This window comes from Schistocerca gregaria, chromosome 2 (genome assembly GCF_023897955.1).
Source record: "Schistocerca gregaria isolate iqSchGreg1 chromosome 2, iqSchGreg1.2, whole genome shotgun sequence".
Lineage (NCBI taxonomy): Eukaryota > Metazoa > Arthropoda > Insecta > Orthoptera > Acrididae > Schistocerca > Schistocerca gregaria.
Window position 1 is genome coordinate 776,966,724 of NC_064921.1, and position 16,264 is coordinate 776,982,987.

The following is a 16,264-nucleotide window of genomic DNA, read 5'->3' on the forward strand; positions in this document are numbered from 1 at the left end:
TTCCCAACCGCTGCTTTTCTTTCATGCCCCTCGACTCTTATAACTGCCATCTGTTTTCTGTACAAATTGTAAATAGCTTTTCACTCCCTGTATTTTACCCCTGCCACCTTTAGAATTTGAAAGAGAATATTCCAGTCAACTTTGTCAAAAGCTTTCTCTAAGTCTAGAAATGCCAGAAATGTAGGTTTGCCTTTCCTTAATTTATTTTGTAAGATTAGTAGTAGGGTCAGTATTGCCTCACGTGTTCCAGCATTTCTGCAGAATCCAAACTGATCTTCGCCGAGGTCATCTTCTACCATTTTTAGACATAGGCTAAAGAAATACAGTAAGTATCAACAATTGTACCGTATATAAGACTAACAAAGATTATTTGGGATAAATGAATCTTTTGTACTTTGACACGTTCCACATCATTACGAAAGAATCGTGTTCATGATCCATGGAACAAGTAATATAACTAACTAACTAACAGTTTCTCCATTCGTCTGTAAAGAATTCGCATTAGTATTTTGCAGCTGTTACTTATTAAACTGATAGTTCGGTAATTTTCACTTCTGTTAACACCTGCTTTCTTTGGGATTGGAATTATTATATTCTTCTTGAAGTCTGAGGGTATTTCGCCTATCTCATACATCTTGCTCACCAGATGGTAGAGTCACATCCCAAATTCAGGCTGCATAGGACTGCCCAGGGAAATTGCAGTGCTGGTTCAACTGCAACCATGTCCCCACAACATGGTTTTGATATCCAGAATACACCAGAAGCAATCAAAAAGCTCATCAAAGGGAAGTTTCTCAGGCCCTGTGTAGCGCATCAAATTTTGGAAAACTTTAATAAATCTGTGCTGTTGGGCAACAATAAGGCAGCTTTATCAACTGGATGAATGATACATCTTACCTGACATTGCAGCAAAAACCGGTGCAAGTAATTCTCCCGTCTTTCTGTTAAACCATCAAAACTGGCAAATGGGGCCAGGAGTGTCAGGGTCAGTGCTGAAAATGGAACAACAGGTGCGTGGCCACACCACTGGTGATGCAAGGGCGCAAAGCAAGTCCCCATTCTGGTTTATTAGTGCCTGCATTTGCTTCTGTTGTTGCTGCTGATTCTTCAGCAGGCACAGCTGTTCCTGTCAGCATTGCAGAAACGCTGGGCCTGTGGTGGCCCACATTAATTCTAGAAAAAGGGAAAAAAATGAAGCATGTGAGAGGCAAACAAATTTGTTGTGCGAGTTGATATATGGGAAGCAGAGAATCTGAATCCACCTAGAGATAACCGTGGGAACAACTCAGGATATGGCTGGTACAGACAGCTAATGGTTACTCAATCAACACAAACATTGAATGATTCAGTAGGTGATGTCTGCCACTGTCAATCCCCGAGTAAGTGCTGGCCTGCATGGCCTACTGCACCCTGCAAGTAATCACCTCCACCAGCTGGTCTGCCCATATTATGTGGTGTCTGCCCTCCATGGCAGGTTTCCACACCATCCTACTGCGCTAACCATACCAGCTCATCTCCATTATGACTACTGGTGGGGATAGTAAATTAGTTTCCCAGATATTTAAAAAAATTAAAAGTCTCACCATTTTTTATGTCACATTGGGATGTAAGTTATAAGTACTGAAGTGATGCTTAAGTTGTAAATATATGTTGCATCCATGCTTAGTAAAGTATTACCTGTTGTAATACTCAAATGTATCTACAATGTCTTTTCTGCTATTTTGTTACCACATACGAAATAATCAACTAACAGGAGAAATTTTTCCAATGACTGCGAGCAGTATGGGCAGAATGTCTCCCAGCAGCAAATTCTCTTTTTGGTAGTGATGATTGTCCATACCAGTAGCAAAAACCTCTGGGAAGGTAGAGCTGATGCGGGCCATAGTTGCCAGTGCATCACTGCAAATAAACATGTTACACAGTCTTGGATCAGTTGACTACATAGCAAGGATCTGACTCCAGTAAGATGATACACACACACACACACACACACACACACACACACACACACACACACACACACACACACACTCAGCAATGAATCTAAAGACTGATTGTAGGTAAAGTAACTTATTAATTCTAATGTCCCAGATTTTCCCATTGTAAGACATATGTGGGGAAGAAGTAATATGTTGCTGCTGCATATAAGCTTTGTCTCTGGCTATACTTCATGTTTGAACTATCTAGCATAGCTAATAATCCCTTACTCCATATTTATATTTTCCATTTTGTCCATATTTTTATAAATAATCTTTGAGTAAATGTGAAAGAATATAGTATGCTTGTATTGTGTATCCTGCCAAGCCTCCTTAACATCCAGTAGTGATTTGGATCTCTCCACCAAGCCAGAGAGATTCCACAAAATCTCTGCAAGATCACTTCTTCTTCCAAATGACAACCCTGAAAGAAAACTTATATCAACATACAATGCAAACTATCAAAGCCAAACTTGTTCATAATCCATCATTTTATCTTATGTAATAACTGTTCAGTAGGGCAGACGATACTCGGTATACATTTTTTCCTTAATACTACAAAGCACCTATTTGATGAAATAGATCAAATAGAATTAGGTAGTTTCATATGATTTTAATATTAACTAATTTGTGCTTCATATTAAATGACACTGTAATAGATGGAGTGTTGTCTGAAGTCTTAATACATGTGAGAAACAGGAAATGAGGATTCAAATATTGACGTCAAGCACTTTAAACCTGATGGACGCTTTTAAGGTATCCCAGTGGTAATGTCATGTACTAACAATGTAGGGACAAGTATTCGTAAGTGTTTGTTCCAATGTGCTAATTGTTTATTTGTGTGTCTTTGGAATGCTGAGAAAGCGTTGAGAAAATTGTAAGTAGTAACAGAGAGATGTGATCATTTGTCAGTGTATCATATTGCCTTACAGTATGGATGCCCTTCAGTGAGTGCACATGTTCCGTTATGTATATAATGCATATCTTTGAATTTAAAGTTCAGGGTATATAATTTCTTTTACTACATATCTGACGCCATTTTCTAATACTACACTCTGACAATAAATAACAAATCATACGTCAAAACGAATATATTAATATTACTACTACTACTACTACTAATAATAATAATAATAATAATAATAATAATAATAATAATAATAATCCCTGTGGAGGCCCGAGAAAAGAATAGGCCTCCGGTATGTTCTGCCAGTCGTAAAAGGCGACGAAAAGAACAAACCCCCCTTTTAGTGTGATTAGTTGGTTCAGGACACAACTAAAGAAGCCTCGGACAAGTGCCGTCATGGTCAGGGATGACGCTTGAACCCTATGCCCGCCCACAATGGTAACGACACTGCTAGCCAACTGGTAAATGATTTAAATCCAAATAGAGGTGTTTTGCAGGATATGCTTCCTGCAACCACCCTAGAAGGAAAACAAAGACAGAGGATGAGATAGTCAGATAAAGTTAATCGACACCTCATGTTCTGTTATTACCAAGCAAGAAACCTAGGAACCAACACAACTGGATACAGATCACAAGTATACACAACATTTATTACCAGATACCCAGAATTAAAATTTTTAACAGAACAATGACTAGCTGATCAGATCCGTGTAATATATGTAAAAATAACAGGATACCCCAGTCAGAATTAGAAAACATCAAACAACAAGTACAACAAATACTGGAACAAAATAATGTGCAATCAGAAGAAGAAGAAAATACAGTAATGGACTCACACGTCCCAGAGCAAACAAACAAAGAACAACACGCATCAATTAAACAATCAGAGGAAAACAAAATCTTAAGACTGCCACCAGAACAAGTACAAATAGAACACATGTTAGATACAGAAGAAAAATTTCAGATGACATATATAGAATACAAAGACACAAATACAGACATTAGACCATTCTTGCATAGACTGCCAAATAACCCACAAGTCGAAACAACAATAAAAACTATCAACACCATCATACACAACAAAATAAATGAAAACACAACTATGGAAGAGTTACAACTACTGGTTTATACAGGAGCACTCACTACACTAAATATACACACTAGGCAGAGATCAGAACCAACCAACACACAGAAGAAATCCACAAAACCAGCATGGCAACACAGGCTACAGATCAGAATAGAAAAACTGAGAAGAGACATTGGACAGTTAACACAATTTATAAGACATCAAATGTCAGAAAAAAAACGAGAAAGGTTAGGTAAAATCTCACAACAAGAAGTGATAGAGCAATTAGACGAAAAGAAGCAGAAATAACGAGCATTGGCCAAACGACTTAGAAGATACAAAAAAAGTGAAAATAGAAGGAAACAAAACCAAACATTCAACACAAACCAAAAGAAATTTTACCAGACAATAGATAACACACATATTAAAATAGACAATCCACCAAACATAACAGACATGGAACACTTCTGGAGCAACATATGGTCAAACCCGGTACAACATAACAGGCATGCACGGTGGATAGAAGCAGAAACAGACACATACAAGATGATACCACAAATGCCTGAAGTGATAATTTTGCTACATGAAGTCACCAAAGCAATTAATTCTACTCACAATTGGAAAGGCCCTGGTAAAGATAAAATAGCAAATTTCTGGCTAAAGAAGTTCACCTCAACACATTCACATCTAACTAAATTATTTAACAGTTACATTGCAGACCCATACACATTCCCTGATACACTTACACATGGAATAACTTGTATGAAACCTAAAGATCAAGCAGACACAGTAAACCCAGATAAATACCGCCCCATAACATGCCTACCAACAATATACAAAATATTAACTTCAGTCATTACACAGAAATTAATGACACATACAACACAGAACAAAATTATAAATGAAGAACAAAAAGGCTGTTGCAAAGGAGCACGAGGATGTAAAGAGCAACTGATAATAGATGCAGAGGTGACATATCAAGCTAAAACTAAACAAAGGTCACTACACTACACATACATTGATTACTGAAAAGCTTTTGATAGTGTACCCCACTCATGGTTACTACAAATATTGGAAATATACAAAGTAGATCCTAAATTGATACAGTTCCTAAACATAGTAATGAAAAATTGGAAAACCACACTTAATATCCACACACATTCAAATAATATCACATCACAGCCAATACAGATTAAGTGTGGAATATACCAAGGAGACTCATTAAGTCCTTTCTGGTTCTGCCTTGCTCTGAACCCACTATCCAACATGCTAAATAATACAAATTATGGATTCAATATTACTGGAACATACCCACACAAAATCACACATTTGCTATACATGGATGATCTAAAACTACTGGCAGCAACAAATCAACAACTCAACCAATTACTAAAGATAACAGAAGTATTCAGCAATGATATAAATATGGCTTTTGGTACAGACAAATGTAAGAAAAACAGCATAGTCAAGGGAAAACACACTAAACAAGAAGATTACATATTGGATAACCACAGCGACTGCATAGAAGCGATGGAAAAAACAGATGCCTATAAATATCTAGGATACAGACAAAAAATAGGAATAGATAATTCAAATATTAAAGAAGAACTAAAAGAAAAATATAAACAAAGACTAACAAAAATACTGAAAACAGAATTGACAGCAAGAAACAAAACAAAAGCTATAAATACTTATGCTATATAAATATTGACCTACTCATTTGGAGTAGTGAAATGGAGTAACACAGACCTAGAAGCACTCAATACACTTACACGATCACAATGCCACAAATATAGAATACATCACATACATTCAGCAACAGAAAGATTCACATTAAGCAGAAAGGAAGAAGGAAGGGGATTTATCGACATAAAAAACCTACATTATGGACAGGTAGACAATTTAAGAAAATTCTTTCTAGAATGAGCAGAAACTAGCAAAATACACAAAGCAATCACTCATATAAATACATCGGCTACACCACTGCAATTTCATAACCACCTCTACAACCCTTTAGATCACATAACATCAACAGATACGAAGAAAGTAAATTGGAAAAAGAAAACGTTACATGGCAAGCACCCGTATCATCTAACACAGCCACACATCGATCAAGACACATCCAACACATGGCTAAGAAAAGACAATATATACAGTGAGATGGAAGGATTCATGATTGCAATACAGAATCAAACAATAAATACCAGATATTACAGCAAGCATCCCAATACCACAACAGATAAATGCAGACTTTGCAAACAACAAATAGAAACAGTAGATCACATCGCAAGTGGATGTACAATACCAGCAAATACAGAATACTCCAGAAGACATGACAATGTAGCAAAAATAATACATCAACAGCTTGCCTTACAACATAAACTTATAAAACAACACGTTCCCACATACAACTATGCATCACAAAATGTACTGGAGAATGATGAATACAAATTATACTGGAACAGAACCATTATAACAGATAAAACAACACCACAAAACAAACCTGACATCATACTCACCAATAAAAAGAAGAAATTAACACAACTAATCGAAATATCCATACCCAATACAACAAATATACAAAAGAAAACAGGAGAAAAAATTGAAAAATACATCCAACGGGCTGAGGAAGTCAAGGACATGTGGCATCAGGATAAAGTTGACATTGTACCAATTATACTATCAACTGCAGGAGTCATACCACACAATATCCACCAGTACATCAATGCAATACAGCTACATCCAAACTTTTATATACAACTACAGAAATCCATAATTATTGATACGTGTTCAATTACCTGAAAGTTCCTAAATGCAATATAACGTATACCGTACTGTTAAAAGGAAGTCACGCTTGATCAAGGTCCGCGTCACTTTCTACTTTTGACCAGACATAACGTCTGAGATAAGAAAGAAATAATAATAATAATGTCAATGATATTGATAATGATGGTGGTCATGATGATGATGAATGTAATAATAATAATAATAATAATAATAACAATAATAATGGGTGGACAGCTACTTACTTTCAGACATGACAATCTTCTTCTTCTTCTTCTGTTCTTCTGCCCTTCCTCTTATTCATCTTTTTCCTATTCTGCCAAGAGGTGCTGGCTGATTCCTGCTGTTTGCATTTCATCCTCCACTGTGCTGTACCGATCTCAAATGATTCCTATTTGTCCAGAGGAAATTGCCAAGAGAAGTGGGGGCCTACGACTATTGACCAAGACCAACAGCGCATGACAATGTCAACACATGATAGGCCAAGAGAAAAGGAGGGGTGACCTTGAAAGTAGCCCAACAGTTGCCTCTGCTGCATACCTGACATTGGAAATGTAACTAGGTCATGGTCATCTCGTACACCCACTGCTATCCTGCTTCCCCAGTGCTTAGTTTATATTTCAGATTTCATGTTGTAATTGAGCAGCAAGATATTGTTCATAAATTTCTATCACATGTGCAGAACTGCTATTATTATAATAAGTTCCTAATCACATGTGCACTTTTATCACAGCTGCACTTTTAATGCTTTGCTTTTGTGTATAAATAGATGAATCCAATCATTTTGTTACATCATACTTATTTAGGCAGATTTAACATTTTTGAATTATAAAGTAGCTCATTCATTTCAGGGTGCTAAACTGTGACTGTCAAACCTAATTTGTCTACTTGCAATCACCAAAGTAAACATTGACTGCAGTTAGCTTAGAGCTCAGACTGCATCTTACTCAAGTAGATTATTATACTTCGAACTTTATAACTGCTGTAAGATTACTTACTTACTTAATTACTTACATTCCATGTCTGGATGAGAACATCTGAATTCTCTTCATCCAAAACTTTGCAGGTTTAATAGCTGCATAAAAATAGATCTTCTGCTGTGCAAGCAAATTCCAGCTTTACCATATGAATAAATGTTCAAATGTCTGTGTTTCTCCACGTCCACAGTGGTCATCTTCAGAGCAACCCAGCTTAACCACGTTTAATTGCATTTTGCACTTCCTGTCTTTAGTCTATTCAGTGCTCTCCATGTACTATACTGTAGTTGTTACACTCATGAGGTTTACTGCATGTACTATAAGAAAAAAACCTACAGCTTCTAATAAGTTTACTGCTGAGGATAGATATACGAGGCGTATTTTTTAAGTAAGTACCATTTTGAAATTAAAAAAGACATGCTAAGATATCTCAATAATTTTATTTTTACAGGAAAGCCTGTACCTTAATCTACACACTGACGCCATTACAGTCTGATTCTTTCTTGTTTACATTGTCTACTGAGTGTTTGAGATGCCTCTGATAATCGTGAGTCCCGCCGACTGTGAAGTATGGGCTGTTATAAGATTTCTTAGTGCTAAAGGCCTAAAAGCGATCAATATTCATCGTAAGATCTGTGCAGTTTACAGAAAAAGCATTATCAGTGATGGAATGGTAAGAAAGTGGGTGAGAGCATTTAAAGATGGCCGCACAAATGTGCATGATGAGCAACGGAGTGGTCATCCTTCGGTTGTTAATGAAAGGTTGGTGCAGGAAGTGGACAATAAGGTGAGAGAAAACAGACGCTTTATGATTTCCTCCTTGCGGGATGACTTTCCTAATGTTTCTCGTAGTGCTTTGTATGGCATTGGGACCTAGCACTTGAATTACCGAAAATTGTGCACTCGTTGGGTACTGAAAATATTGACGGATGTGCACAAAATCTAACGTTTAGACAGTGCACTGACTTTCCTTGCGCGGAACCGCAACAACGGTGATGATTTCTTCAGCCATATTATTATGGGCGATGAAACATGGGTGGCCTACGTCACACCAGAATCAAAGCAACAGTCCATGGAAGTTGAGCAAGGGCATTGTTCTGCTGCAAGACAATGTCCGTCCGCATGTGGCGAATCAGACCAAAGATCTCATCACATCTTTTTGATGGGAAACTCTAGATCATCCTCCGTACAGCCCCGATCTTGCGCCCAGTGACTACCATCTGTTCCTGCACTTGAAGAAACACCTGGGTAGTCAGTGTCTTCAAGACGATGACGAAGTCAAAACCATGGTGATGCATTGGTTAACAAGTCAGGCAGCAGACTTCTATGAGGAGGGTATTCAAAAACTGGTACAACGTTATGACAAGTGCCTCAAGATTGACGGAAATTATGCAGAAAAGTAGATTAAGGTACAGGCTTTCATATAAGAATAAAATTATTGAGATATCTTAGAATGTCTTTTTTTAATTTCAAAATGGTACTTACTTAAGAAACACACCTGGTACAAATATTTCTCTTGCTTTTTGCTTTTCATTGTAAATGCTGTTGAAGGCTAGTTGTTTTGTGATTAGTGTATGGAAATTTTGATTTGCAGTTGCAGTAAGGCAGTGGTGGTACAACAGGAGAAGGAATTATGACTTATGATTGACTTCAAGTTTCTTAGATAGTGGTTTTATGACTTTCACCCAAAATATTGCAAGAAGATTGGTTTCACGCCCAAACGTTTTCAATTAATTGAGTTTTTGTTGAAAAATTTTGCAGTTGTTACAAATGTTTTCAAAAATATCAGTGATTTAATACGTGTAATTATAGGCCACAGCCCCTAATAATATGGCTACATTCATATTTACATCAGTCTTTTCTGAGGTTTTGAATAGAGATTCTTAAAAAAAAATTGAAGAGTAGCACTTACATGCAGTATGCAAAAAGCTTGAGGTGCCCATACTGGAATGAGCATGGAACTTATCCTCGTCTAGTGCCATAATATAATGAGCACAGAATTTATTCTCCTCTGTGCCAATTATAAAACTTCACATGAATTTTGATGCCACACAGATGTGATTTTTACAGGGAATATGTTTGATTGAACACTGTGTTATAGGGATAAAGAAATGTTATAACTGTGCATCATTATTAGCTGTAAATAAGGACCCTTAGCAAAGCTACAGGCCACATTAAACTCCAAGAATTTAAATTTAAACTGTTAAGTACATTGAAATCTGAAACTTCCTGGCAGATAAAAACTGTGTGCCGAACTGAGACTCGAACTCTGAACCTTTGCACACAGTTTTAATCTGCCAGGAAGTTTCACATCAGTGCACACTGCACTGAAGAGTGAAAATTTCGTCCTGGAGGTTGAAATCTGTTACATCTGAGAAAATGCATATTCCTAGGGTGACAATAATTGGTCATAAAAGTAAATTCACATTCCTGGTTTGTTACATGTATGCAAATTGAATGCATTTGTGAAATTATTTCAGCATATACACAGCAGATAATAATCAACTCTTCAGAAGAACTGCTTAAAGATCCATTCCTTCCACTTGCTGAGAAAGTGAAGAAACGAACAGATACTCTGTTCCACAAGGAGGAGTCACTCAGAGGTTTCATTAAATCAGCAACTGATGATACTTCACAGGTAACTACTTATTGCCTTTGTTTCTGTTTGATACAGACATCATTATGTTCATTATTCAGTGTTTCATTAGAGATGTAGTATGGGTTGCTAAAAACATACACACAGTAATATCTTGATAAAATATTGCTTATATCACAATGACCATACTTAAAGAAGTTCTCTGCATTATTAGCTATATGTTTGTATTGCCTTGTACTCAGAAATTCTTTTACACTTTCATTTATATTACTCAAGCTGTTTTATATTCATAATTATGAGCTGCTGCCTTTGTATATGTAAACATGTGGAAGTACTCAGTGTGAAGAAAAAATGCACTTGGAGGTTGGAATGTGATTCCTCATTCAAATTCAAGACAAAAGTTTATCAATCAGATCAGGTGCATTTTGAAAACACATGTATGAAAATGGGGGCCTACTAACACTGTCACATTGTACAGTGCATTGGAATGCACAGAAGACAATACATCAACCTGCACTACCGTACCAGCCACCCTAGCTCACTGTGTAGATGCTGGAACATCAAACACATATCCACCATGGAGATACGGTTCAAGTTCTTGTCTGGGTCCTTTTTTATGGTTTTAGGCCTCCGTTCCCTAGTTTTCATCTTTTATAATCAGGACATCATTCTGCCACATGACAATGGCCTCTCACATGACAGTGGGATCCATTAAATAGCTTTACTTTCATTCCAATTGATTCGTAGTGATGAGGTCCTCCGGGATGTAGACCATGTCAGAAAAACAATAATACATGACAAACATTTACAACTGAAACAAATAAGATAATGCACCTTCCATAGGTCCCAAGTGGAATGATCGTCATTTTTTTTTAATGAACACTATATGAAAGAATCATTTTACAAACACTCACTAAGATTGCATTAATGCACTGAATTTAAAATTTTAAAAATATGTTTTTTTTTATTTATAAGGTAATAAACATATAATAGAACTACTACAATACTTATTTACAATGAACACATTACTGCACTGAAATGGTGAACTATACATATTGTGTGTGTGTGTGTGTGTGTGTGTGTGTGTGTGTGTGTGTGTGTGTGTGTGTGTGTACTAACCACACAGTGCACAACCATAACAACTGGTCCAGTCAAGTTCATGTAGGGGAGCTTCCTGATGGTGTACACAAACAACAAATATGTCAAAATGCTTTTGGTGCTGGGTGCATCTGATAACAAAACAGCTGTTGCAGCAGCTCAAGTGTAAGTTGCATGGTATCATCAAAGGCACCATCCTGACGTTTTTCTTTGCCTGAAGCAACACATTTGAGAAACTAGTAATCTTCATCCACAAGTAATAGGCTAGATGCACTCCACAAACTGAGGATGCGATTCTTGAAACCATTCACCAGTCATCATGGCAAAGAACCTGTGAAATTGCAAGGCAGTTCCAAATGTCTCAAAGGCTGGTTATTGAAGTATTGCAAGATGAAGAACTGCATCCATATCATTACCTGTTAGCTCAACACGAGTGGCCAGAATACGGCATTTGACGAGTACATTTTCGTGGAATGGCATTTTCACAAAGAAGAAGATAACAAACATTTATATAAATCACATGATGTGGACTGGTGAATCTTGCTTCATCCGTGAAGGTATTTGTAGCCTCCACAACAGCCTTTATTGGTCACAACACACCCTACAAGTCACCGATGAATGTGGCTTTCAGGCGCACTTTGTCATAAAGCTGTGGGCTGGAATCATGGGAAAAGTTCTTTTCATCCCTTATGTATTGCCAGACAAATTGAATTCGCCATTTTCTGTCTTGCTTTTATTGACAGCTTGGTTCTGTGGTTGATAACTTGTTAAATGAAAATTTGCTTGTAAATAAATGAGACCATAGTTTGAGGTTTTGATATCTGTATAACATCAGAAATTAACCATCCGATCATATAGTTACTTCTTCCCTGTGCTATTCAAATTTATTGAACTCAGATTGTTTCCACATTAGTATATTGTTGTGTCTCTACAGGCATAAACAAAGAACTAAATGTCTCTTGTATTTGCATTAGTTTAACATTTAAATGTGTAACTGTCGTCACTTCCATCACAATCTGTAACTTTTCTGTCAGTGAATTTGCTTCTTAGCAAGTGCAACACCTCATGCAGTATTGATGTCACAGGTTAAAGATATTGAAGAAAATAAATTTGTAGTGTTGTTTTGCTCTCCCAGCTTCAATAATTTATTTATTTATTTATTACTTATTTGTCCCATAGATCAAATCAGTACAATGACTTGTACAACTATTATGGGATAAGTCAATACAAATATACAGTTTACGTGAGTGTAAAACAGTAAACGAGAACATAGAGGAATGATTATTTTACATTACCTACAAATTATGTTACTTAAAGTTACAGCTTTACAGAGAATTGTTACATAATGTGACAAAATGGACTTAATAACATTCAGCTTTGATACATTATCATGCACTAAGACAATTTTGATTCCAAATATTCCTGGATGGTATAAAAGCAGTCTTTTATTAAAAGAGATTTCACCGTCTTTTTGAATTTATTTATTCCTTGGATTTCTTGTATAAAATTTGGAAGATGATTATATAATTTTATTCCCATGCACTTGACATCATCACTGCACAGTTTTGTTCAGTGGGAAGTATTCTTAGAGAGGTTTTTGACCTTGTGTCATAATCGTGGTAATCCATATTTTTGCTAATTTTGTTGATACTTTTTTTGGTAAAGAATAATAATTCTTGTATGTATTGGCAGGGGCAAAATATTTAGTTTCTTAAATAATGGTTTACAAGTGTCTCTTTGTTTTTTGAACATAATTGTTCTGACTATCTTCTTTTGCAGTTTGAATATCTTAATGAATTCAGAATTTTGGCTCCAGAAGATGATTCTGTAGTTAAGTACAGAGTGAAATAGTGCATGGTACATTGTGGTTAGGGTACTTGTATTAGTGACGTTCCTTATTGATCTAATTGTGAAGCATACTTTACTAAGTTTTGTACTGGTAACGTCTACGTGCCTTTTCCAAGTGAGCGTATCAGTAATTGAGAGCCCCAAAAATTTTATTTCATTTTCAAGTTTAACATTATTTTTTTCCAGTGATATAGTTGGAAGTAATGGATTTCTGTTTTGGACAGTGTGGAAGGTTATTCCAATTGTCTTTTTTGCATTAAGAAGCAGCCTGTTACTTTGAAGCCATCGACTTATTTGATATGTTGTCCTATCTATATTAGACTGTAGAATTTGTTCGGGTGCAGATATGAGTACAGAGGTGTCATCAGCAAACAAAAGGGTTTTTGTGTCTGGTAGGCTTTGAGGGTCATTTATATAAAGTAAGAACAGCAAGGGGCTCAGGACAGAGCCCTGGGGAACACCTTGCTTTATGGTACATATGGAGGAATGTATAGTGCTAGCTGTACCTGAGAGCTTAGTTTCATTTAATTCGACATACTGCTGTCGATCTTCCAGATAGCTTTTAAACCAGTCATAGGCATTTCCTCTTATTCCATAGGAATGCATCTTTTGCAAAAGTATACTATGATTAACCATGTCAAAGGCCTTTGTTAGATCTAGGAAGATACCTATGGCTGGGAGTTCCACAAGCTCCAGTGCATGATCTAGAAATTCTTGTATTGCATAAGTTGTAGATTTCTTACTTTGGAAGCCGAACTGAGCAGGTGACAGGATATTTTCTTTGTCTAGAAGAAGGAGGAGGAGGAGATTACTGTTTAATGTCCCGTCGACAACGAGGTCATTAGAGACAGAGCACAAGCTCGGATGGGGAAGGAAATCGGCCATGCCCTTTCTAAGGAACCATCCCGGCATTTGCCTGAAGCGATTTAGGGAAATCACGGGAAACTTTAATCAGGATGGCCGGACCTGGGATTGAACTGTCGTCCTCCCGAATGCGAGTCCAGTGTGCTAACCACTGCCCCACCTCACTCGGTTTTGTCTAGAAAGGGCATGATTCTGTATGATAATAATGTATGCAAAGTAATTAATTTGTACTGATAAATGTATAATCACAGATGGTGAAGCAGCTTATTAATTCTGTGTTGACTGTATTCTATCACTATCAATGCATTATTTTACATTTCAGTCCTAAAAGTGTAGTAAAAGAAAAATACTTATGGATTCCAATTAAGTTTACTATTCACAATCACTTTTCTTTCAGATTGAGTCTCAAATTCAAGAAGACTGGCATCTACTTGTGCGAGACATATATGCTTTTTACCCTCTTCTTATAAAGTACGTGGATCTGCAAAGAAATCATTGGCTTAGACACAATGTCGCTGAAGCTGAAGATTTATATAACCATGTAGCCGAAATATTTAACACATGGTCAAAATCTCAGGTAACCTGCATCTGTCTTCAAATTCCATCAGATATTTAGAAATGATTGGTTATAAAACTTTGCCAAGCTTTCTGTGACATATTTACCAAAAATATACATTCAGCTTTAAGTGCTAGAATATAATGGTTATTGTAGAAGCTGTGTTTTGCATTCTTAATGAAATGTCTAATGCATAAGTTGCTTTTGTAGTCAATAAAAATACATCTACATGTGCACTGTAAATACAGTACAACACAAGCATTGATTGTCCTCAAATCTTGTTCTAAGAAGGAAAAAAATGCTTATATTACTTTCCAGAAAATACTATTAAATACTTTCTTAATATAAATTATTATCTTAAGACTACTAATTTGCTGTCAATAAAGTGTAATTTGTGTTCTGAAAACGGTAATTACAAAAGATACTAACAGATCAGACAATTGAGGAGGACATTGTATGTGGCTGTATCCGTTTATCCATGTTATGTTATCCTATACATCGTGTATTATTCCACTCCAGGTATTTTTGGAATAGATTGAGAAAGAGAGTATGAAGTATCATCAAGGTAGCTCCAATGATGTAGCCACATAGTATGTACTGCTGTCCTGTCAGATCAATAAGGAATATTGAAGCAGATCTTTTCCCACAGTTTCCTTGCTAGCTACATTTGGAAAGAGTGAAATTTTATATATTGTCCATAGGTAGATGGTTGAGAACCTTTCGATAAAAATGAGTTTCCTGTGTCATGCAAGGTGGCCATGTGATTTAAATCTATCATATATTTCAACAATTGGTGTGATTGTCTGCAATGAGTGGCAGTTGACTTTAGAAAAATTCAGTAAAATATTCTGAATTCTACTCAGCACAATCTGGAATGTACCTAGTTGTCCAGTATCAAAAATGCAGAAGTTGGCTCTTCTGCAGAGGACACCATAGTTATATTGTTTTGTGATTGCAAGAAAGAGATTAAAGAACATGGAAAGTAAGGATCTGCATAATCTGGGTTGTTTCGAAATTCGTCAGTTGCATAATGTTCACACCTACATTTATACTTTGTGAATCACTGTAAAGTGCCTGACAGGAGGTACTTTTTATTGTAATATATTGAAGTTGTGGCCCATTTCTTTCACAGATGGACCATGGGACTGCATATACTCCTTTGTGTGAACTATCATTTGTGTAATTTTATCTGCTCCGTGTCTGTGGGATAGATACATAGAAGACAGAAGAATGTTGGTACTTTGCGCCTGGAAAGATGGTACTTGAAGTTTCATAAATAGGTTCTCACAAAACATAAGGCATCTTTCTTTGAGTGACTGACAGTTAAGGCTTTTCAATATTTGTTACCCTCCCTTGCCCATGAAATAAGTCTATGACATTTTTCAACACTTATCTCTGCATATGCTCGATGTCCCCTATTAGTCCAAGCTGAAGATGGGTGCCATAAATTGGAGCAGCATTTAAGTACGGGCTATGCAAGTGTTTTGTAAGATATCTCCTTTTCTAGAAACATGCCAGTTTCTCCGACTCCTACCAGGTTACTTACAACTAAAACTACATGTTTGTTCATTTCTCTACAAATATGTGTGTGA

The 16,264-nt window shown here is 36.4% G+C and overlaps 1 protein-coding gene across 9 annotated transcripts in view; it reads left to right on the forward strand.

Moving 5' to 3' along the window:
* Positions 1-16,264, forward strand: part of LOC126335019 (ryanodine receptor) — a 691,249-nt gene that overhangs the window by 508,119 nt on the left and 166,866 nt on the right. For all 9 annotated transcript variants that reach the window (XM_049997852.1, XM_049997851.1, XM_049997850.1 and 6 more), the window contains 2 exons: positions 10,191-10,348; positions 14,514-14,693. In XM_049997852.1, the coding sequence (XP_049853809.1) occupies positions 10,191-10,348; positions 14,514-14,693 (338 nt within the window). The remainder of the gene's footprint in view (positions 1-10,190; positions 10,349-14,513; positions 14,694-16,264) is intronic.